Source organism: Trichechus manatus, unplaced genomic scaffold (assembly GCF_000243295.1).
Source record: "Trichechus manatus latirostris isolate Lorelei unplaced genomic scaffold, TriManLat1.0 scaffold00142, whole genome shotgun sequence".
Lineage (NCBI taxonomy): Eukaryota > Metazoa > Chordata > Mammalia > Sirenia > Trichechidae > Trichechus > Trichechus manatus.
The window spans coordinates 7179601-7205273 of NW_004444078.1; the positions used below are offsets into that span (position 1 = coordinate 7179601).

General features: G+C 34.9%; 1 protein-coding gene across 1 annotated transcript in view; it reads right to left on the reverse strand.

Annotated features, from left to right (window-relative positions):
- FSIP2 (fibrous sheath interacting protein 2) overlaps positions 1 to 25673 on the reverse strand; it is an 80603-nt gene that overhangs the window by 13767 nt on the left and 41163 nt on the right. Inside the window, exons 15-17 of the mRNA XM_012558164.2 lie at positions 23890 to 23926; positions 12532 to 21580; positions 735 to 10174 (exon numbers count right to left, since the gene is read on the reverse strand). Coding sequence (XP_012413618.1) covers positions 735 to 10174; positions 12532 to 21580; positions 23890 to 23926 — 18526 coding nt within the window. The remainder of the gene's footprint in view (positions 1 to 734; positions 10175 to 12531; positions 21581 to 23889; positions 23927 to 25673) is intronic.

The window sequence follows — 25673 nt, forward strand, 5'->3', positions numbered from 1 at the left end:
AACCTCTTTAAAGAATGAAACACAATATTATCTGTGCTACTAAAAGGAAAGAGTGGCTTAGAAAATCCAAAATCATTCAATATGGCTTTGGAATTTGTTATTGTTTGTATCTGAATGCAGGTCTACTCTGATACATGTGGGATCACGATGAGTTGGAACTGACTCGATGGCTACTGATTGGTTAATATAATGAAAGGGAAATAATAAGAAACATGTAATTTAAGGGCTTGCAGTCTAATGTTAGTTGATGAGTGTTGCTAAAAGTAAGGAGTTACTACTGCAGAACCTTAAGTTTCAGATGTTAAAACTACTGTGGAGGCTGAGAATTTTGATCTTATATTAAAGCTCTTTTGAAACACCTTTTGATATACATAATAACTGCAAAAACTACAAGAGATTGCTTCTTCTGAATTTCATATAAGGATTATAATTCCACTCAATTTGGTTTTACTGTTAAGGATATGTACTTATATTCTCTTTCTTCAAAAAAATGTCAGTTGGCTTACTAGCTTGAGATCTTAAGAGTATACCACAAAGCTGATATGGCAAGTTCCGGTAAATCATAAGATTGTGCTGGAATCAATCAGCACACTCAATTCTCCTATCAGGCTGGGCCAAAAAACAAACAAACAAACAAAAAAACATTCCAATAGACCTATATGAGGAAAAGTATCACTGAAGAACAACCATGTCTCACTAGTCACTCATTTTTTGCCATTGCCTTTTGCACTTACCTCAAAGGGCTTTACATCCAGTCGTCCTATCTTATTCAGTGAGATACGTCTTTCCTTCTTTCTTCTTTCTCCATCAGATGTGTCAGATGAGGCATAACTTTTCCCACTTATTGATGCTTTTCTCAGTTCTGTTATGCTATGCCCAGTTTTTCTTAAACACTCCACCTTAAGTTTCTCAAGAGGTTGAGTTTTTACAGAAATGACTGCTAAGTGTTCTGAAATAATGTTTGGATCTATACTGATCGGTTTATTCCCAATGTGTGGAACTATTTTAACTGGAAATTCCTCTTCAACTGAATCATGATCTGACTCCTCTTTCTCTAAGTCAGGAGCAATTTTAAAAGCATGTTCCTGTGCCTTTTGAACAATTCGATCAATGTCCAGATCTGCCAAGAGATCATCATTCAAATGCTTTGAGCTAATTTTATTTAATGAAATATTTGAAATGCTATTAAGAATTAAACTAGCCACCTTTCTAGGGAAGACTCTGTTTTTACCTTTTATATCAGAATAAAGATCTTCATGAGTTCCAGATTGTTGTAGTACATCACTATAAACAGAATCAACAACATGAGAAACCATCTCTACACTTTCTGGGTTTAAAAAGTGTTCTTCAGGATCAGCAGCTACAAGACTAATGTTACTCTTGGAAATTTCAGCTGTTACAGATTTTGTCAGTTGGGATGCAATTTTATTTAACTCAGGCTTAGATAAGTTTTTTTTATCTTTTATCGAGGCACTTGGCAACCTTACTAGTTTAGATAAGAACAAGGCCAATGCTTCCTCTAAAAACGCAGCATCTAACACAAAACCTTTTCTAGATAAAGCCTTTTCCTGGGACTTCAGTTCATCAGTAATCTTAACCACTTTTTCCATAATTTTGACAGCTTCCAGAACTAATTCTGAATTTGATACTTCTTCCTCTACCTGAGGTTGAAATTCTGAATTGGAAATTTCCTTCACCATTAAAAAACCTATTATATCAGAGAGAACATTACTCTTACCCATTAAATCTTTAAATACAGAAGTATGTGAGCCAGAGTGCTTTAAAACACTGGTATAAACAGAATTAACTACATTTTCAATAGCTGCATTATCAGTTAAAGGTACAGTGGGTGATTCCTTGGCTGCAGGTACAAGTTTAATCTGACTTTTAGAGATAAAATCTTGGACTGAATTTAAGATTTTTGAGGTTATTTTTTGCATTTCAGTTTCAAGAGATTTGGTTCTTCCCTTACCCACTTTTAGAAACACAGAAAAAAGCTTTGATAAAAATTTTACTGCAATTTCTTCTACTATGTTGTAAGACAGTTTATGAGCATGAGATGGTTGAGACTGGGGAACATCAGTAGTTTGGATGACCTCTTTAAGGATATTTTCAACAATGCTGTCAACTTCTGCACACTGATGTGGAGTTAGCTCTCCAGAAAAATAATTCTGCAACTGATTGCCAGCCACTTCTCGTAGCACTAAGTCAACTATGGCTTCTGAAAGGATTCTGCATCCACTGGTTATACAATTTTGCATAATCTCTTGAGATCCAAACTGTGGCAAGAGATTATTATAAACAGACTGAACCACTGATTGAGTAATTTCATCATCACTAGGATGTAAGGATTCTACATACTGTATAACCATATCTTCATCTTTGGAGATCTCTGTCATAGCTGTACTAACTAACTTCATTTGAAGAAAATCCCAGTCTGTGAACATTCTGTCCTCAGATGCTTCTGCTTTGGTGTTGGATACCGTAAAGAAAATTTTAGATAAAAGAGAAGAAATCACATTCTCTAAAAATTTATGAGGTAACACTATGGTATATGGTGATGATGTCTGACATTCTTTGTTGGCTGTTTGGGCCACTTTTTGGATCTTTTTAACAACATCCTTAGATTGCAGAGGCAAACATGCTGAAGCTGGAACCTCATCACCAAATATCACGTCAAGCTGATGTTGAAAAATTTCATTTATCACTGCACTAGTTAGCCTTCTTGCCAAATTTTCCCTATCAGTGTTTATGTTCTTACAAATTGAGTCTTGGGATCTATATTCCTTCAAAATATTGCATATGGAAGAGTGAACAATTTTATTGACCAATGTTTTATCAAGTGCTGGCATTTTATCTAGAAAAGGTACTTTATCTGAAGATGATTTTTTAGTCATTTTATGTCCAGGTGGTATTTTACCTACAGTTGTCATCTTAATGCTTGATGATGCTTCATCTGAAGTTGTTTCTTTTTGCCTAGGAGGTATTTTAGGAACTGATGAGACTTTACCTGCAGGTGGAAAAAGCTGATTTCCCTCATCTGGCCTAAATACTTTAATTTGAGCATCTGAAAACTCCTTTAACAGTGAGTCAATCAGTTTCATGGCTGTGTTGTACAGTTCAGCTTGATTTTCATCATCAGTTACACTTTGACATCTATCCCATGTTTGTGTTTCTGGTGGGGAAGAAAAGATCAATTTGTTAATCATTTCAGTGATGATATCTTCTAAAAATTTAGCAGGAAAAATTCCAGGTTTATTTTCTGGTGAGTACTGAGGACTGTCTGGTTTATCAGGTTCACTTTTAATCTCTTTAGCTTTCTCCTTCTGTTCCTCTTCCTCTTTGGCAGGGACATTTTTGTTAATTGAGGAGGATAAATCCTTCATTGAAACAAACTGTACAGAATCCTTGCTAACCTCCTGAATTACATGTAATGCTTTATCACCCTGGGGACTTTGGAATTTTGAATCATCTGCTGGTTCTTGAAAAGACATTTCCAAAATATTATCATAAATATTTTCAACAACATTTTGAACACGTTCGTGATCCAAGTATTGTTCCTCATCTGTAACTATTTGGACTGGAAAGTCTCTTGTCCCATCATTGCTTGGCTTCTGGATGTCAATTTGCAAAGTTTTCTCTGCTGTGGTCCCCTTGTTTCTTGCATTGGACATTAAAGATGTTTTAAAAGGCTTGTCGTTATTCTGTAATGAACATTCTCTCTGTTTGTCATTCTTTTCATCATCTATTTCAAAATCTGATCTTGGTACTCTCTTCTCATATTTTGTAACACTAGTAACTACTGAAAAATGTGTATGTACCTCATCACCTTGCCCTTCCTCATCTTTTGGAGCTGGTATGCTTTTCTTCTCGATTTCTTTAAGTGTTACACTCAAATCTGGCTCCTGGGTATCCTTACTTTCCATACTGCTAGTTGGAGAAGTAACTCTTGATACATGTTTATTATATTTTTGAATTGCAGTTTCCATTTTATTTTCGTCCTCTTTCTTTTTATTTGTCACATCTGCAGCTGACCCTGATGCCTGGCTAACAATGCCACTTTTCATAATTTTAGTTATAGAGGTAAGTACTGGATCATGAGTGCCAACTTTTTTCATTGATTTCTCCTTTTTGTTGAAACTTTTCTTTCTATTCATTTCATCTCTATCTGTTTCCAAAGTGTCCACTGTATTTTTCCAGCCAGAGGTTACAGAAGTGTGTTTATATGACTCTTCTGGTAAAGTAAGTTGGTTCCCTTTTAAGCATCTGTTTATCTGTGTAGAGGTTTCTTGTGGTAGATGTTGAACCCTTTGGGTGATGTTATCTGGATTTAGAAATGAAAAAAAGGTGGAAGACCAGTCTCCTGAAAAAAGTGGTTGAATCTTGAAAGCAGAGATTGCCTTCTGCGCTAAAGAAGAAATCATTTCTATAAAAATGTTATTTTTATCATCTTTCTGAATATCGTTAGACCCATATTTTCCTATGAACTGATCATACACATAATTGGATATTTTATCAACCGTCTCTTTATCAATTGGTGGAAAGGAAAGTATTTCTTCAGCATTTGGTAGAACCTTAATTTCACTTTTCCTAAATTCCCTTATCAGAGAGTTTGCAAATTTTATAGCCAAGCTTACAATGTCTGGTTTTGGCATTTCTTGTTTCTTAGAATCTTCTGCAACACTTGGAAGAGAATAAAATTTGCACACAAGGTCAACAATTACATCTTCCAAAAATGTAGCTGAATATAGGGAAGGCTGTGTCTTTTCTTTACCAGGTTTAGCAAGTACAGAAATATGGTCATAATCAGATAAGTCACTGGAAGATGATTCTTCACCATGTAAAAATGGCTGCAGATGATGATTCATGATTTCCTTCATAATCCAGCTAGCTATTTTACTGAGAAATGAGCCTCCTTTTTTGTGTGCATTTTTCTGTACTTCAGTTTGGAATTCAGATTTTTTCAAAATATTGTTACATATGGAATTAACTAAATTCTCAATTGCTTCTAATTGCATACTTTCTGCATTCTCCTCTGCTGTGGCAAGCCTTATCTCATGTTCAGAAATTTCTTTTATAATTTCATCAGTCAATTTAGAAGCTGCTTCTACAAACTCATAATCTGATGGCAGCTCTTCGTCTTCTAGTTCATTTTTAGGGTCAGTTAATAGGAATATATGCACTAGAAGCTTGTAAATCATATCTTCTAAAAGGGAACGAGGCAACACAGTAATACATGATGGCAAGGTATGGTTATCCATTATGATGGTATCCACCACCTTTCTGATAATATTATCTGCTTGTGGGGAAGAACAGGAAGAATACACTAATTCTCCGGAAACTAATGACTCCACCTGGTAATCATAAATTTCTCCCAACAGCAAATGATATATTTTCCTTCCAAAACACATAGTGTCACTTTGTATAGCCTTATATACTTGAATCAGAGATTTATATTCATCTAATATTTTTTCATAAATTAGGTTAACAGTATTTTGAACCATTTCTTTATATTCTTCTGAAAAACACAGATTTTCATCAACATTATCTGCAAGTAAAATATCTGATGTGGTGAACTCCAGAACAATTGATTTTACTAATGTTGTAACAATGCCAATAATTTTGGCTTTTGTTTTATCTGGATTTTCAGCAGCGAAGACATTATGTGAGAATGCATAAAGGATTTTGCATAAAAGCTCAGAAATTACTTCCTCCAAAAAGACAGCTGAGTTTACAATCAAAGACAATTCTCTTTGTTTAGAATCTACTGCTTTCTGATTATAAGTTTGATCAACTGAAGGTGAAAGTAGAGTTTTGTCTCCAGATAAAAATGACTTAAGATGATGATTAAAGATTTCTTTTATTATAAAACTTGCTATTTTTGAAACAGGTATGTTACTCATGCCTTTTTTATCTTTTGTAAGAGACTGGTATAGATTTGAATATGAAAGATCAGTATAAATGGAATCAACCATAGACTGAATATCTTTTTCAGAAATCATACTTTGTTTTTCACTCCCATGTCTAATAATACAGATTGCATGTTTTGAAATTATTGATGTAATTTCATTTATCAGTTTCATAACTGTATTACTTAAGTCTGATTGAGTACCATCTTGATTTTCTACATTAGAGGCCAATGGACTCATCTGAGATATAAGCTGAGTGACTATTTTTTCCAAATGAGTATGTGATAATACAGTAGTATATGTTGTTGAAGCTTGTCTTTGGAGTCTTGATTTACTAATACCATATTTAACTCTCTTTATTAAAACATCAGCACTGAGTTTGGAATGTGACTTAATAGGCAGTTTTGCTATAAAATCTGGGTGAATTTGGAAATCAAAAATTTCAGAAAGGATGATTTTAGTTATCCTTGCAGCCAGTGTCTTTGTGTCATTTAGAAAATCTTTACTGGGAATTATTTCCATTTCATATTCTTGCAAAACTTTGCTGTACACTCTGTCAATAATTTTTATGACTATATCTCTTTCTACTGGAGGCACATCCAACTTTTTCTCAGCATTTTCTAGGATGCTAACTTGGGCTTTTGAGAATTCCTCTATTATCAAAGGTATTAGTTTTTCAGCTGTTTCCAACAGTTCATCTTCTGAATCTCTTACTGATTTTGTTTGCACAATTCCTAACAACCTGTGGAATATTTTGCTTAAAACCCCAGAGACCACATCTTCCAAAAAGCTTGAGGAATAAACACTGGTATAAAACAACTGCCTTCTCTCATCATCAAAATATGTACATGAAGATGTTAATGACTTCCCGTCCACAAATGGCTGAAGATGTTGTTCACAGATATTTTTAATGATAAAACCTGCTATTCTATCAATAAGAACATCATTACTGTTCATGATATTACGCTCAATTGATTCTTGAGACCCAGAGTTTTGCAAAATATTTTTGAACACTGAGTCGACAAGATGCTGAACATCATCCTCTGAATAAACAGACTTGGTTTCTTCTTCATCTTTTGAAAATCGAATTTCATGTTGGGAAATTTTCATCCTAATATCACTGATTAGCTTTGAAGCAATTTCATTGAAATTCACTCCTGATCTATCTTTTCGGATTTCTCTGTTTGGAATCATGCTAGATGTGGAAGGAAAGATTCTAGATAATAATGCTCTGATCATATCCTCTAAAAATGTGTATGGAAGCAAGGTGTTATATGGAGATAAACTCTGGCTTTGCTTGGTAGATTTACTGATGCTACTAAGGATGTCCTGAACAATATACTCAGCCACTGAAGTAGAATGGGAAGAATCTGACAAATCCCCAGACAAAAATGGATGAAGAAGGTAATCTGAAATAGCTGCTACAATTAAATTGGTAATATTTTCCACAAAAATATCACTGTCTTTAAATTCTTTATCAACCTCGAGATCTAGCCCATGCTGTCTTAAAACATTTCTATAAACTGAGGTGACAAGTTTATCCACTATATCTGTATCTCCAAAAGGGTAACACTGCTCTTTGTCATCATATAGAGTGTAAATGTTTGCTTTGTCAAAATGGTTATTTACTGAGTTTATTATTTTTTGAGTCATTTTTTTCAGGTCAATTTCAGTATTAGACTTTGGAATGAAGATCTTAGATAAAAGTCTGGCAACAATTTCCCCTACAAATGCATCAGGGTTAAACCCTAAGGGTGATGGCTTTTGGGATCTGTGTGACTCTGTGACATCACTGAGAATATGTTTAACCATTTTAGATATTTCATCCAATGGAGTCTTAGGGCAAGGTAAACTTTCTCCCCTCAAAAAGGGCTGAAGGTGATTTTCAATAATCTCTTGGATAATACAACTAGCTATTCGGTCAGCTATACTTGGGCTCTGGCTTACTATACTTTTCTGTATTGAAACAAGAGAGTCAGACATTTGCAAAATATTTCTATAAACAGAATCCACCATCTTTTGGAGGTTTTTCCCTGTATATAGATAGTGATTATCATATATAGTAAACCAAATTTTATGTTTTGATATGGCTGACATAACCTTATTTACTATACAGGTGGACATTTCATTAAAATTTGAACTCATTAAGTATTTCTTTCCCATAGAGGAAGACTCCCTGGGTGGAGGAATGAGCTGAGATAAAAGTCTTCTGATAACATCTTCTAAAAAGGAGTGTGATAACATGGTGCTGTAGCCTGTTGAAAATCTAGGATGGGAAGTAAATTCTCTCAGTTTACTCTGAAGTTTCTGCAGTATAATTTCAGCTTTGAGAGGATAATATGAGTCAGGTATGAGCTTCCCCTGGAAGTAAGATGGGAGTTGGTAGTCTAAAATCTCTAGCAATATGCCATTAGTTATTTGTTCTGCTATTGAGGTATTATCATGTGCCAGATTATTACCACAGATCACTTGCAATTTATAGTGCTGTAGAACATCATTATAAACTGAGTCAACGATCTTACTAACAGTTTCTTTATGAACTGGTGGAAAACACAGCTTTTCTTCAGCATTCCGCAAAACAGTGACCTGTGCATTATTAAACTCATTCACCACAGAGTTGACAAATAATGTATTCATTTCATTGAGCCAGGCCTCAGTGATATTTTCATTTTTGCCCCACAATGAGGTAGAGAGATTAAAAAAGAGTTGTGAAATTATTTCTTCCAAAAATGTAGCGGAATATACACCTGTATTCACACCTCCTGGATGTAGCATGTTATTGATGGCTGTTGTATCCATTTCCGTTGTTTCCTGTCTTTTAAAAGGTGACACAGAAGATTTTACTGAAATTTGCTTGCCAAATGGCGCATGTATTTTGGATCTAACTATACTGGGATTATTCAGGGATCTTCTCAAAGGATTACTGTCATAACTCATACATCCTAGACGGCCTTGATCTTGTTCTGTGAATTCTGGCCTTTTGGCTTTTGTGAAACTAGACTGTATTTCTCTTGTTCTATACTTCAAATGCTTGTTTGCAGAAGGCAGACTTTTGGAGGTATGTTGTATACTGTGAGATAGTTTTTCCATCAATGATTTAACCAAGCTATGGGAAATAATAGTAAGCATAGAGTCTGATGACAGTAAGTCTTGATCTATTTCTGCCAGATTTTCCAAAAGGTCTGACATGTAATCTCCTTGAAATGGCTGACAGTCCAATGCTACCTTGCAATAATCAAATTCTTCACCTTCTACACTTTGAAGTATTTTTAAAAGTTGACGTTCTTCTGATATGTCATCAGAAAGAGGATCATTATTTTCAAGGTAGCCAGTGCTTGTGCATTTTTCCAAAAGTATTCTAATAAGTTTCTCACACACTACATTAAGAAGAAAAACTGATTTTGGTGAGAGACCTAGGTTATTTCCATGTGTGTTATTACCTTCCTGATTATTTGACAATGGGAAAAACTTCCTTGCTATTTTACCAGAATTCACAGACATATCTGGGCATTCATCTGGCAAAAATACATCCAAAACAATATTAAAAACTTTATTGACTACTTCTTTGGATTCATGAGTTTTTAAGCTACCAACCAGACTGTCTAACTTACATGCCAGATAATTTAATTTATTTTCATGAATGAGTTGATCAATTTGATGAGTAGATGATTCTGAATCTCTGGGATCCGTCTGTCTTTCCATGGCATTAGTTTTGTAGCAAATGGGCGCTCTATGACTTCTAAGCATGGAACATGATTTGTTTCTTCCATTGTTTTTAAGGTGATGATTTATTCCTATTTCTTTGGATAGTATATGAATCACTCCTATTAAGAGATCCTGAAAGAGATCATCAAAGTCAGCAGCAGCTACACCTGGGCAGTAAATGTATTTTGTTTTCATAGAAGTCATTTGCTGTGCAAGGTCAGCCTTTATAACATTACTATTAGAAAGGATTCGAATAATGATTTCAGAAATGCTTAAAGCAAGTTCTCCAATAGGAACTGACCTGCTCTCAAACACTTGGGAATGAACTGAAATAATCTTGTTAAATGCTGTATCTTGGCTTTCCAATACTTTCACTTTTTCTCTGTCCTCTTCAGTGCCATCAAAAATCCTTGAAATTATATGGTACATGACCAACTCAGTGAGATGTTCACAAAATTGATTAAGTGAAGAATCATCATGTACACTTTTTAGAGGCTGGTTTGATTCATATTTTTTCCTTGACAATGTAGAAACAATAGACAGATTTTCTTCACTGGAAACTTAAAAAAAGAAAACATTACCATTTTTTAGCATGCATTATGAAAAATTCAATATATTGGTAACTATTTACATATATATTTTATCTAGGGAGCATCTAACTAAAGAAAAAGCAAAACCTAGTAAAGACAGGAATTGGGTTTCCTTCAAATATTTATCTTCCACTTTGTGAAATCTTCATTTTAGCTTGGAAGTTGAAAAAATAACCCCAAATAGCTTAAATCTCTGAGTACTGATGTCTGTCTTCATGGATTGTTACAGACTCTAAGAACCTGGAAATCCTGGGGTAGACAAAATGATTTCTAGGTTTGGTGTTACATCTTAGCATGTCTTCAGTGATTTGTAGGGACCTTAAGTAATTACTTAAAAAAAATCTCTTTGGTCTAAACATTTAATGTTATGCAGTAACATGAAGAGGTAAGGGAGTTGGGTTGTAGTATCAGTTTGACTAAAATAAAAGTATGGCAACTCCCAGAAAGATTAGGGATAGACTGCAATGGCTGTAGTACTTTAACACCCTGACTATAGCTTGTTACAAAGATGGAGGGCCAGTCCTGCTAGGCACAGGTCTTCGTTCTTTGTTTTGCTCAACAGAGTATTTAATGCAAATCATATGCATACTTGGGCTGGCTAGCTTCTGGGGAGTTGCAGCCAGAGCAGCATACTCTTTTTTCTCAGAATTTCCTCAGAACTTAATCATATATTATAGCTCCCAATCAGATTATGTTTCAACTGTCTTTAAACAGTGTTTTATATATATTATAATCCCAAATGGAATCATGCTACAGAGGAGAGAAACTGGCCCTTCATTTTTATTCTACCCAGAGTCCAGAATAGTGGATTTAATAGATACCTAATTGCCTTTCCCCTCCCTTCCATCTTTACCTCTATTTGTACAATTAGTGTAACACTGAAAAAACACTGAAAAACCACAAGTCCTTCACTTTTCAGATAGGGCCACTGGCCCTCAGAGAAGTGACCTGCCTCAGAGTAATTTAACCACTGACTAAAAAATAAGTTTAGAAACTAGTGAAAAGGATTACATTTGGACTTAACTGTTTTCACACATTTTAAGTAATGACGTTTTCTTTAAATGTTATGTAAATTTAGGTAACTGGTGTATTATTAATATATTATTTTAATAAAATGATTTTTTCTACCCTTTTAGGGAGATATTAATTTTAGCTAGGATGTGATCAGACTAGACTTTGGAGAAGTGGGAAGCTTTACGCTGGGCTTTAAAAGCCAGACAGCATTTGGCCATGTATAGATGAAGGGAGTAAGGAGAGGGTACTCCAAGTCGAAGAAGAAAAGGGAAGGTAATGAAAGGTCTTGGAAATGTCTGAGAACAGAGAATAGATTTGATAAAAGGAGCCAATTATTAATGGGGTGGAATAATGGACCATTTTTTGTTGTTTTGTTTTTCATTATTAATACTCTAAGATCAATTTGGCTATGCCTGGAAGAATTCTATTTATAAGTTTATAATTGCAGATGCACAAATGTCCACACTAAGAGAATACCAGTTCTAAGGACAGGAAATAACCTCCTTATGTAGGTGGGTAGGACTGGTAGTATACATTCCCCTATTTAAATGATAAGCTAGTGATGAATCTGGATTGGTAATGTAGCAACTAATTATTGGTTCATAAAACTATTGATCTAATTTAGGGCTACTATAGTATTATTAGATTGAATTTTATGACATTTCCAATAATCAACAATTTTTGACATATATATATTATTATATATGGTTCAACCTAATATATACAGACAAGCATTCCTAGAAAGGGAGTGCAAATATCATGCTTGTAAGGACAGGCTTAGAGTATTATACCTAAAAGGAATTAAGTCTGAATAATGGAATGCAAACAAAGCAAAACATTTAATACCACTGTTCTTATTAAGTGTGAATAATAATGGCAAAGACTTCAATTTTACACCTTGAAAAGAAGTTAAATTACTGACTTGCAATTAATTAACTATACATTCGTATGATTATAATGAAGTCTTTAATAAGAACACCCCCCCCCAAAAAAAAAAAAAAAAACACCTCTTCGGAACTCATACTCCATGCCTAACCAAATCCATTTTCTTTCATCTGCAGATATGAAAAACTGAGCAACACCCCTTCTAGTTCAAACCATGCAAATATTAAACTTTTTGTTTTAATTTTTTAAACTTCCTGACAGATTAAAAGAGAATTAACTAGTCACTCCACTTCCAAGGATATTTTCAGTGAATACAGTTTCTTGGGCAGGAGGTAAATCTTTTACTCTTTGACTTTTAATCTTTTAATTTTTGACTATTTTTCCTAAATTATGCCACCTTTTTTTAAAGTAGGCTATCTCTTGCTTACCTCTAATTTCGAAGTTCTTGAAATGTGTGATCACAGACCTGGTGACATGTCTTGCTACCAAATGAATTTCATTTGGACCAAGTTCATGATCAGCAAAACCAATGACTTCAACTTCTTTCAGAGTCTCTATTTTCTTTATGTTTGGGGATCTTTTTTTCCATTTTTGCAATAAAGGAAAGTCTCCACTGGCTTCAGGATTTTTGCATTCTTCTTCCACTATACTGCCAATTCTTTGATCCCACATTCTAAGCAAATTTTTCTCATTCTTTTCTTCCTCAGATATTATAGACAAAGGGCTTTGCTGTGATATGAAAAATGGTTTCATTGTTTCCATGCTTTCATTAGTGTGTGGTTGACTTGGAAAGCCATAGCTTGCAAGCACAGTATTGACAATATTTTCTGCAGCTAAACATATTCTGAGTGGAGAAACAGTTGTCTGAATTTGGGTTGGTTCAACAACTGGTTGTAAGGTTTCATAAGGAAACACTCTTGGATTTTCACCTTTTCCCATTTCTATGAAAGCCATGGCTTGCTTTAATGCTGTTTCTGTAGATTCATTTGCTTTCTTAAAGAGTTTCTGTAAAATGCTGCCTTCAGGGACAAACTTATTTCCTTTTATGGCTTGAGCAAAATGGCCATAGTTAGGTTTCCTTGAGCTTTGGATTTGTACCTTGTTTCTACAGCATGGTGGTGTAGTTTCTGAATGAGGCCTTTCCATTAGCTCTGAGCTTTTAATCGTGTCTCCTACATATCTGACAGATGAAGGTAAACTTGATGAGGCCCTGTACTTTTTTTTCATATCTTCCTCTGAATAAAACACCAAGCCAGGTACAGTGACTTGTGGAGGGTTATTTCCAAAACTAGTTTCCCTTAACTTTGATGTGGGCATTTTCATATTACTTGTTAATTCAACCTGGTTAACAATGCAAACATTTTCAACTCCTTGGAACAAACTTTCCTTTGCAAGGTTTTCGATCAAAGACTTACTGAAATTAGTACACTGGTTTATCATTGTGCCAATGATTTCACTTGCTACAATGTTCTCTTTCGATACACTAACTGAAGTTGGTTCCACCTGGCTTATTTCTTTGTCTAGCTTGTTCTTAATTACACCAAGCATGTCACTGACAATATTAGCAGCATATGTAAGTAATTCTGAGTGGAATGAATGAACTTGTAGAAAGATATTCTCTATGTTTTCATTTGAAATAATAGTATTTGACTTGGATTCATCAGAAAACTTTTTCAGCGGTTGTAATTTTGGCAGCATCTTTTTGCTTAACAGTCTCTGTTGGACAGGAAAAAAGCTTTCTATAGGCATTTTCACTAGTTCAGAAAATTCATATTTAGAGATATGTTTAAACTGCAAGTCCACAAATGACTCTAACACGTTCAAAACTCTTTCAACAATCTCTCGAACAATTCGGTTGCTAGTGTCCAAGGAAATCTGGTCTTTCATCATGGTGTTACAGATAGTTACACTGCCGAGGATGTGTCTTGTTGAAGAACTATATTTAGTCTTAGCACTATTGTGTTCTTTCCTGCTTGCTGGAGTTTCTTTACTATCTGGGGTGGACATCTGGGTCAAGAAACACACCTGTAATTTTTCAAAAAGCATTTCAACAATTTCCCTTCCAAACATATTAATTTGTGCTTTGGAATCCTCAGCTCTAGTAGAAGCTCCTTTAAAGCGACTATAGAACCTGCTTTCACAAGATTCAAGAGTTGGCAAATCTAAAAGTGAAAGAGAATGTTCTAATTCTTTTGCATTTATTGAAATTTCAGTTAAAACATTCTCCGCTATCATCAATAGCTTATATTTTTCATTATCCATGTCATTTGATTCTGTTTGCCATTTATCAAACATTTTTTTAAATATACCTTCTTTAGGAAAAATCTGTTCCAGCTGTGAAGAAACATTCTCTAAGAAAAAACGTGCTTGTGGTTTGGCAAGGGACCCTGCACCTATATTCCCCTGTGAAAGTTTGAGATCATCCAGATGTGAGAATTTGATTGGATGAGTCAAACTGTGGTTATTTGTAGAATATAATCCTTGGAAAACTGTATTAACTATTTCACTTGCTGCTGTGACTTGATCAGATGGTGAAGCTTTTATATTTACTACTGCTCGATTTTGCTTCACCTTTTCAAATTCTTTCATAATTGTTTCTAGGATATTTCTTATTATGTCCTTGGAATACATTTTTAGTTCTGAAGTGGATAATTTCATTTCCAGTATGTTCTTGGCATCTCCTGTTGATAGGATATGTGGCAGCCCAATGGCAGTCTTGGACCGGCTGCATCTTGGAGTCATCTCTCCAGGATATAACCTTGTCTTACTCTTGACCTTAGCACCACTAGGTCCCTGGTGTGGTTTTGTTCTAAATTTAGGCAGAGAGGTAGTTTTTGATCTTGCTTTTAAGCTTGCTTTAAGACCTGGTTTAGGGCTGCCCTTAGGACTGACTTTATAACTGTGTAATCTTCGAGTACGCATGTCTTCAGAGAATGAGCTATCTTCTAGATGCAGTGAGGCGAAATTTTTGATCTTATTGAGAACCATTTGGACTAAATCTTTCCCCACTTGCAGTAGAGGATATTGCAAAAAGGTGTTTTCCATGAAACAGACATTCTGACTGCTTGTATAAGAATAAACCTGTGGTGTAACATATCTAGGGGGATCACTTCCATTTCCTGCTTGCTTAGTTCTCCTGAAGCATGATGGTTTCACTGGCAATGCATCATTGTTGTCTGATGGTTTCATTGGCAATGCATCATTGTTGTCAGATGCTTCTACTTCTTCCCTTTTATTACTTTCACATATGCATTTCACAACTACTGAGTACATTTTCTCCAAAACATTTTCAACTATATCAGTTGCTACGCTGTTGGTATGTGATTGAAAAGAGTTTTTTTGTGTTATGTCTGATGTTCTAATTTTAGAATTAGACATAAAATTGGGGGTTTCCTTAAATGGAGATAAATGGTCTATGATTCCCATTACTCTTTGATACACCTTATTTAAAATTTCTTCTACGGCACTGATCAATGCACTTTTTTCTTTCTGTCTTGGTTCTTCACTTCGCATAAATATTTCTTCCAAAACCATTCTCTGGTTTTCCTTTTCTGATGTTATTTGATTTTTTTCTAATGGATAATTTGAAAACAGAGATAGTTCAGTGTTATTTTTCGTCTTTTTTTGTTCCAACAAGATTTCATTTGATATAGTCAGTTGCGAAAACAAGTTAGTCTTCTGTTTTGAGTAAAAACTAATTTCCTTTGCAGATCTTTTATTGTACAAAATCTTTAAGATACTGTTGACAATTTTGCTCATAACAATGTTTTCTTGTAATGAAATACTGTTTGAATATGGACACATCTTTTGGATTTCTAAATCTAAATCATTTTTAATAAGCTTCAAAATGGCACTGGCAATGATGTCAGCATATTCCTTAAGACTAGCTTGTGATACATGAATTTTGGATCCACGTTTTTCTCTGTAATTGGCAAAAGTGGAATCTGTGAACTCTTGGCTAAAAATGGTTTCAGCTGATATCTTCAGGACATTCACATCTGATTCCACCTGGCTTGATTCATAAAAGACTCTATTATGTTTACAATTTTCCAGTTCTGGGCTAACAAATGACTTTTCTTTAGATTGGAAAGCAAGACTAATTAATGAATCTATTCTCTCTGTGGCAAAAGATTCTAACCTATTGAAAATACTTTTAGTAATGAGGTTTGCATTTTCCTCACATGGGTCAGGAGCAGATTTCTTGCTATCTTCTTTCTCTACTACAGTTACCTGATTATCAGCAGCATAAGATGATTTCAGATTTCCTGAAAATGGAAAACTTTCTGTTTTTATTTCATTTTTAGAGTCCATAAGAGCAGGCTGTTGACACTCCCCTTTTGGAAGCATATCACAAAAGGTCAGGGGCAATCTTGCAGAAGTAGAATCCTTTGCATTTATGCCAAGCATAACAGCAGAATTGAGATTATGAAGGACAATATCCACTATATCATTAGATATCATAACAACATCTGATTTAGGAACTGAAAGTTTTGGAATAACTTTATTTGTGTTCTCAATGAACATTTCAGAATTTGCTTCTGAATATTTACTATCTATTTTACATTTCAGAGTAGATACGGCAAGTGAGAGATTATTTTGATCCAGTGTTTTTTCATAAATGTCACATAAGATACTTTCTATAGTATCCTGTATTTGGAATTGAAGTAGTTTTCGATATTCAGTCTTATTGAACAGCTTTTCAGTAATACCTTCTTGCTGATCTAAATTGATCTCTTTGTTAGAAGTCATTTTTTCACATCTATTGTTAGAAGATACAATATCTAACACTGTGTTAACAACTTGACTTGCAATCCTTTCAGAAACTACAATATTATGAGTTAAAAAAGGACTTTCTATTTCTTTATCTAACTCATGTTTTATTCCTTGTAAAATTTTTCTAGCCACTTCTGTTGCGTAAGTATTTAATTTAGACAAAGGCAGTTGACACATGGAGTTGGTTTTTACTGACTTAATATGATCCACTGAGGAAGAAAAAAATTTATCATCAGAACATGAATCTTTGGTTGATAATACTTTGCTTAATGCACTCTTATCTTGCTGAATAGGAACTGTAAAACTGACTTGGGGACAAAAAAGAGATTTTACTTTGGAAGTAGCAAAAGTTTCTATATTTGTTAATACTGTATGTACAATATCTTCAGCTACATTTACTTTGGCCTGTTTATCAACACTGAACTCAGAGTGAAGAGTATGTGGATTTCTGTCCAGCACAGTAACAGAGGACTTTCTTCCATTTGTGTGTTCGTGAAAAGAAACGTTTGCTGAAAAGGTGATAGATTTATACCTATTTTTACCTGTGTTTTTCTCTGACATGGCAGCTGAATAAAGCTTATGAAATACAGTTCTGACAAAATCATCAGCAACAATGGATACATCTGCTTCAGACACTAAAGGACCCATCATTTTATCCATGAATTGAACAGAAGTTTGGGCAACTGGTTCATCAACACTGTGCAGGATGCTACTTAAATGAGAGTGGGGGAAAGGAAGCAGATTTAATTGGTTGACTAAAGCATTTTGAAAAATTTCATTTAAAATATTTTTTATAATGGGCACGATTGGAGATGTCTGTGGTTCTTTCAGTTCCACTTCAATTTTGTTTAAGGTTTTTTCTAGAACCCACTGTTTAAGAGAATCTGGTTTAGTTTCTTCTACTGGTGGTGTTTCTGCTCCAACGGATTCTTTCTCTGTATGTGCTGCATCTTCTAGAAACGAATCTGATTCAGCGCCTCCAGGAAGAAAATTTCCATAGGCTGGCCTATATCGATAAGTTTCAATGCCTCTTTCTTCAGATTCAGTTTCATTAAGAATATCTGAGGATACTGCATCTAAAATTAAATTGACTACGTCTGTTATTGTTTGTTTCTCAGGTGGTGGACTTTTTACACTTGTCCTCAAATCTGATGACCTCACATTTAATTCAGTTTGAATAGCCTTCAAAAGAGCACTTGATAACTTCTTTGCATGCATGTATAAAGCAGACTGTAGTAGCTCTTCACGTATGTCTGTGAAAACACTGGTACTCTCACATTTCCAGTCCATTTTATTGCTTTGCTTGTTTCCATCATTCACAGTTCCCAGAGTTTCTAAATTTCCATTGGCAAATCCTTCCAGTTTATCAAAAACCATATTAAGAATATCTGAAGCCACAGCTTTCAGTTTCTTTGGATGCATTTCTCTTATGATCCCTGTTTTGGAAGCCACAGAAGCAGTACTTTTTGCTCTGTTAGTAGACATTTCTTTATTACCTTCCTGAATCATCCTGGACGCTAAATTGGAGATTATGTCAGTGCATTTGGCCATTTCCGCAATAATTGAAGCAAATGATAAGCTGTCAATATCAAGATACTCTGAGGCAGCTTTAAATCCAGAACTTACAAAACTGCTATCTGTGTCAACACTACATAATTTTGCAAGGATATATTCCAAAATTGTCTTGGAAATGAGTTGAATATTAGACTTCAAATCAGTGGCTGTTTGCTGAGTCTCTTTAGTCTTCTCTCTGTTTTGCTTACTACACACTGGTTGAGAGTGACCATGGGCTCCTATGAGCTTGCATAACATTTCATATAGGGTTTCCCCAATGCTATCTAACACCTCCAATCTGGCATTTTCTTTGAGATCCTTTCCACTAAAGACACTATGGAGTGTACATGGAATACCTAAACATTTGTGAATTTTAGGAGGAACTGCCTCATGCACACTAGGAAGATGAGAGGAAACAGACTTTTTATCCTGCCTACTTGGCAAAATGTTTTGTTTATCAATGTTGTCAGATTTATATGAGGTCTCGGGCCTTGGCTTATCTGTAGGAGGTAGAACATTGCTTTGATCTGCATTTTGGCTTGATAACATATTGCAAATACAAGTTATTAAAGGACTTCCCATAACATCATCATTGAGATTTGTGACAAGAGATTCTAGTTTCTTATCAGTGTCGGCAAAAAAACCTTTACCTATAAAGGTTTTGGTAGAGTCTGTCTCCCTATGATTTAGGTTTTTCTTATTGAGTTCCAGTTCATTTTGTATAGCATGCAAAACAATGTTTACCACTTTAGTTGTATAATCACTGAGTTGAGACCGTAATGAAGATTGCTTGGTAAGTGAAGTTTTGAAGCCCATTTGCAGTTTTGGACAAACAAATAACTTCAGTTTTTTAAAAACTGTACTAATAATTTTATCATTAATGTCATCTACAGATTCAGGATCACTTTTTCCAGATTCTAACCAAGAAGGCTTTGGAGGATCTATGTTGAGTGAAGATAAATATTTCATTTTCTTTTCACTGTCAAACCATACTTTAAATGGCTTTGTATTTGGTGCTTTTTTGGCCATGTGAGGAGTGTCAGAATTGTCTAGAGAAGTCTGATGAATTGATGATGAAATGGAACCTTTGGTGGTACTGGTAATGTAGCTTGAAGCCTTATGAAGTATATTTAACACAGCATCTGTTATTTCTTGAGCCACTGTACTGATTTCTGATGCAGAGAACATCTGGTCCGTCCATTCTTGATGTGACAGTCCTTGAGGTTTTCCTGAGGAAAGAACCGAAGATTTTTTTTTTTTACTGTCTAACTGACCAGGAGGAAAAGAGGATACGTCCTTGAGTGTTTCTGTTAAAATACTTCTCACTATGGTTTCTAAAGCCTTTTGTATTTGATGCTTTTGATCTTGGCTGAAAATCAAAATGTCTTTATTCAAACAGGGTTTGTCCTTTGAAATATCCTCATTATTAAAAGATGGTAGGTCAGTCTTTAATCCCCAATCACAAAATGCAACTTTGCATTGAGAAGCAGGCTTTGTAGGTGGTTTGGTATTTGTTTTGTATTCAAAACAGGTGCTTCCCTTGGTAAATGAATGATCAAGAATCTGTTCTTGTAACTTTGCTTTTTCATCTTTGAAAGATGAGTCAAGCACATTTTTCACAATTTTGTCTATTTCTTCATTATCATCTTCAGAATAAAGGACCATGCCAGGAACATTAACAGGTGAAAATGGTCTTCCAGACCTATGACCATTAGATAATCTAGTGCCAGTGAGTCGGTACTTTTCTTCAGTGTTAGAAGGATTTCTTGGTCTGGAGCGTTTATTCTTCTGAACACCTCCTTTTACTGACTCCTGGTGGAGCTGAGCGAAGATATCATCGAGCAGCTGAAGGAATACCACCGTTTCTTCAGATGCAATCAGTCTCTCATTATTAAGTTCAGTTTGTACATAACCCAGTATAGCACTGATTGCTTCCTCTACATAACCAACCAAAGAGGATTGGGAACAAATAGTTGACACTAAATTTTGTATTTCTTCTTTGACAATTAAATTGGCATTATCAGGTTCAATACTAGATTGCTTTTTGCCAGCTCTTTGAAGAAACATATATGTTGGATCTATCATATATTGCTGATAAGAATGTTTAGTTGAATCTTCAAGATGAGGAAGTTCATTTTGCTTACAAGATGCAAGAGTCATCAGCTTTTCTAAAATGGCACGCACCATATCCTCTGCAATATCACACATGGGTTCCAAAGTATAAGGCAGTGAAGCTTCTAAAGGTTTTTCATTTGATAAAGTAAAATATTCACCACTGGTTGTTGGGTCTGGTTTAATGTGGACTGACAAGTCTTCTTGTGAAAACATCTCAACACATTTTTTCTCAACTGCAGACTGTAGCTTCTCAAGCATATTTTCCACAATCTCAGCAGCTACTGAGCAGATATCAACATGAGAGAGTAAGTCTCTTTTGTCAGCTTCACACTGGTCAACAAAAACTTCGGCAGTAACAGAAGAAAGCGAGGGAATGGCCTGGGTTAAATCAGACATAATTTCTTGAAAAATGTTTTCTAAAATCAATTCAGTTTCCCCTTTTAAGTGACATTTAAAATTAACAAAAACATTCTTTAAATTCTTTATCTCATTTATGGCTTTTAATTTTTGATCAGAAAATAGGGGATTCTCTAAGCTGTCTGTTTCAGTGGTAGCATCCTTAGATATTTTTGTGCTTGTTTCAGATGATGCCAAAAGGTGACTATCAGATTTACAGCTCCTAAGCTTAGGGTATGCATATATCATCCTGGATTTATTGACTTTAAGTTCAGATGTCATAGACTGCCTTTTCCTGTGATACGTTTTTTCAGTAAGTGTTCTTTCCATATGAGCAGAAGGAGGGTTTAAAGGTACATTAGGTTGCCTTACTGACACGTCACTTGCCAATGTATAAGGTTCTGTCTGAAATGTTTTAGTTGTTGCAGATGTGTAGCTTCCATATGTAAACTCTTCACTGCAAGTGCTACAGAAACTTGAACTATCTGAAGAGAGGGCAGAATCATCAGACACTGGGTATGTATTATTTCGCAACCTTTCTTCATACTTTGTGATGGCTGGGTATAATATACTAGTCACTGTAGCCACAACCCAGGTCATTATATTCTGAATTATACTATTCAGTTCTTCAGAAGTTACCTGAAAAGGAAGTAAGCAAGGGTGAAGAGAAAAATCATATAACAATTTATTCTGGGACAGAAGTTAACATTTAATTCTTCATATCAAGTAATGCATAGCTGGAATATCATCAGGGTTTTTAAAGAGAACACAGAAAAGAATATCTTTAAAATTTCAGATTAATTTCAACTTCATTTATTCTGTACTGTGGCAAAAATATTTTTCCATACCTTTTTTAGCATTTATTGTTGGGGATAAATGACTTTGGAGATAAATGACTTTGGGGTAAAATAAAAATAAAACATCACCAAACTGCTGTCTAAGCATACAGCAAACAAGTACTTTGAAAGAAGAAATGTGGTGTTTATGACCCAGTAAATTTTTTTTAAAGGTATTCCAGACTATTTCTAATAAACTGTTTGCCAAAATAGATGCAGACAGATATGAGGTTGCCTTCAGAGCTATCTGTTTAGCTGGGCTGAGAAGGTGGAAAACAAACCATCCCTGCTCTCCCCATTGTCTGCTGTAGGGGTGAGTCTGTGTCTCTATATATGGAAATGTTTGCAGCTAACTATTAAGCAACAATAAAAGCTAATGCTTTATGGGGACTGAATGATTTTGAATCTAACAAAAGGTTATTATTGCAAACTGTCTTAGACAGGAAGCCTGAAGACAGATCATGACGTGAAAGACAAATTAGATAAGAAAGAACAGTCACGTTAGAACTAGGACCCAGGAGGGCTGAGGAAGCACAGAGAAGTTGGGAGTATTCCTCATTTTGAGCCAGAAGTAAACCCAGGGGACCAAGTTTCCTTAGTGGTCAATGATGTTGTCACAGATTAAAACAGACCAAAGGTAGAAGCAGGATGCACCTGCATAATGTTATATACCTCTGCTTACATATTACAAATATGTTTTGGGTTTGCAAAAATTCTCTTGCCTATAATAAAATAGAAACCTGTTTTTAAATTGTTATGTTCCTAAATATACAGGCTGTAAACACAAATAAGTGGCAGCAAAGCCTATGAGGCTGATATGTTGGCAGCAGAGTTAACAACAGGATTCCTGTAATGGGGCTGTCAGCATCCAAGACATTGCCTAAGTTAGCCTGAAATTGTTCAGGTTTAAGGCCAACATTCAAAGAAAAGTCAACACCTTGCTGTATGTGGCATACTCTTTCTTGACCCATTTGAGAGTATAAAAAGATGATTTTTTTCTCTAATTCCCAAACCTTGTAATAATTTTTTTTACCTGTTGTACAGACAATGGCTATTTGTTTGAAAAACATATTTTGGAATGACAGTATATGTTGTAAATGCTTATTTTACATACACACATCCTAAATCAAACATTTCTAAGAATAAGACCCAAATTTTAAGAGAAGAAAATTGTTCTAAATCCACTCCAAAACATATAAAGAAAGACATCCAATATGTATTATTTTTCTTATTACCAGAGATAATAAGCAACGGTCTTACATTATTACTCTTATGCTAGGTGTGAGAGTTTCCAACCTTGATATATGAAATAGAGACATGCCTAAAGTTTTTATGCAGTGTGATATGGTAAACAAAATCTTATTTTTCAATTGATTTCCCTTTTAATATTAAATTGAGGACTATCCTCTTGAATCAAAGCTTTTGTATTTGCTGCGTATTCCAGGAACTGAACAGTCATCTGTGTGACAGGTAGAGTCTGTACTGCTCCCCTCAATCCCTTTATCGTTTCTGACTGGGCTGTCTAGATCCAGTGTTGGGTTCATAAAATATACCCTCTTATCTTTGCCTGTTCTAAGTCTCACCTTATAGGTGACCAGATACCTTCTTATGTGACCTTCTTAGGTGATCAGGTCCTTTCCCAAAAAAAACTTTTAGCAACAGATCCAGGCATCCTGGCTCACCTGCAGCTGAGTTCACCAGCCGGGTCTGCAAAGGCATGTCACTTAATGGCTTCCCATGATCGAACAGATTTGTAGTATTTGATGCTGTTTCTGTGATGGCTAGGTTCCTTAATTACCCCTCCCCCCCCCCATTCTATTCCCATGGACCCCATCCTGAAGGGCCAACATTATCTTTTGATAATAACTTTGGAGGACTGCAAAACCAAGACTCAATTAAAAGTGAAAGAAAATAAGAAAAAAGGGCAAAGAGGGAGACTGACTTAATAGAAACTTAATATAAATGTCTGACTGACTTAATATACATATTATCTGACTGACTTAATATAAACACCTGATTCATAAATTATCTGACTCAGATTTTTTTCTATTATGATACATTAGAAAACTATCATTAATATGTTGCTTTATCAGTGGATTTTATGATACATACTTTTCTGTGCAAGCAATTTTGTAGGAGGTTCTGTTGTCTGTAAGGTCAAGAAAGGTAGATCATTTAGTTATTGCTTAGGGTCAAGGATTTATGTAACTTTTTCTGAAAGTCCTAATCATTGAATCAGTTTCTCCTCTTACTGTCTCATAGTTTTTCTACAGAAATTCAAAAGAAAGAATAAACTTTATTTTTGTTTAACTGCCCTATTTCACCTCCTCTTTAGATAACGGCCCCTGTATACAGAAATATGCTTTATTATTCAGAGGAGCAGAATTATTGCGGCTACATAAACAGTTTATCTAGCTGATAGTACTGCTTCTAACATACGTTAGCCATGCCTGCTTTGTGGTTCATTTAGGAAAGACATAAGGTTGGAGGGAGGGGGTATGCTAGTCCCTTCTGTTTGCTAAAAGCGATGATGGAGTAGCAAGATGTCTGACCAAAGTTTTCTGACAATCATTTATTCAGCCCTTTAAATCTCCTAGTCCTACCACCCCCCACATCCTACAGTAGGGAGGGAATAGGTGGATGATTATTCAATAACTGTGGGTTAAAAAACAATAGATTTCTAGCCATTCAATACCATTATTCGATATCAATTTAGATGTTGCTCTTTTCTGTATATGTATTCTAGTAAGTGTTCTAATTAGTATCATTTATTATCACACACTAAACAAAATAAAAAAAATAGCTTTCTGAATTGTAACAAATAAAAGAACAATTCAATCATGAAAGTCATAGTATATAAAAATAGTTAATAAAACAAGGCATCAGACTACAGTTCTGAATTATTTTCATATATTTTTGCAAACATGGACACTTTGTCTTCACCTGACTTTTTTAAAGGAAAAGTGGCATTCCTTTTTCATTTTTTCTTGGTGTACAATTTACCTTATCAAATTTACTTTTTTCCCCAAGGTTTAAAATTTTATTTTGAGAGACAGCCAGACTGAGAATTACTTCCTTACTTTTTGGCTCACTGGTTTCAGCTCAGAAATAGAGCTAGGTAGCAATAGTTCTTCCTCAGTCTAGTACCTTTTTTAAAATATGGAAACTGGAGCATGAAAACTAATATTAGTGATATGTTCTTTATCCTTCAGCCTCATTTTTTTTCCCAGTATCTGGTTTCATAGTCTCTCTATTCTAGATATTCTGCAATCTAACTCTCCCAGATTCACTTTTCTAGTCTCTCTAACTTATGCCATAGGAACAAAATGGAACTCAATGAGTCCTATATACTCTTTGATACCTCTCCCTGACAAGGTTTCTGCCCAAAGGCATGCACTTAGGTAAAAACAAAGAGCAAAAGACCTAAGAATGGAACTAACCAAATAAATGAGAAAAGCTTCATTGAAGACTACTATAAATCTGTTGCAATAATCAGATGAAGAATAACGTCAACTAAAATGGTAGAGTAAGTAAAGAGCTCTGAAAATTCATTCCTCAATAAATGCAATGAGTAAACTGGCAAAACCCATCAAAATAATTTTTTTTTCAGAAATGTGGAAATTAACCAAAGGCTTGCATAAATCCAGAGTACTTAATTAAAAAAAGTCTGAATCTTGGTAAGAACACTGAGCTCTGTGGTGCTTTAACTTGCCCTATTCCAACCTCCTCTCACCAACATACAGCGATCACAGTGAAAACCAGCAGCATGGAAGTCACCAAAAGTGGCAGAACAGGGTTGCAGCACCTTAAAAACCTCATTCCCAGAAATGTCATTATTTAACCTGTCTGACAATTCCCTGGAAGACCCCAGTTGCAAGGCTGTCTTTACATGAACT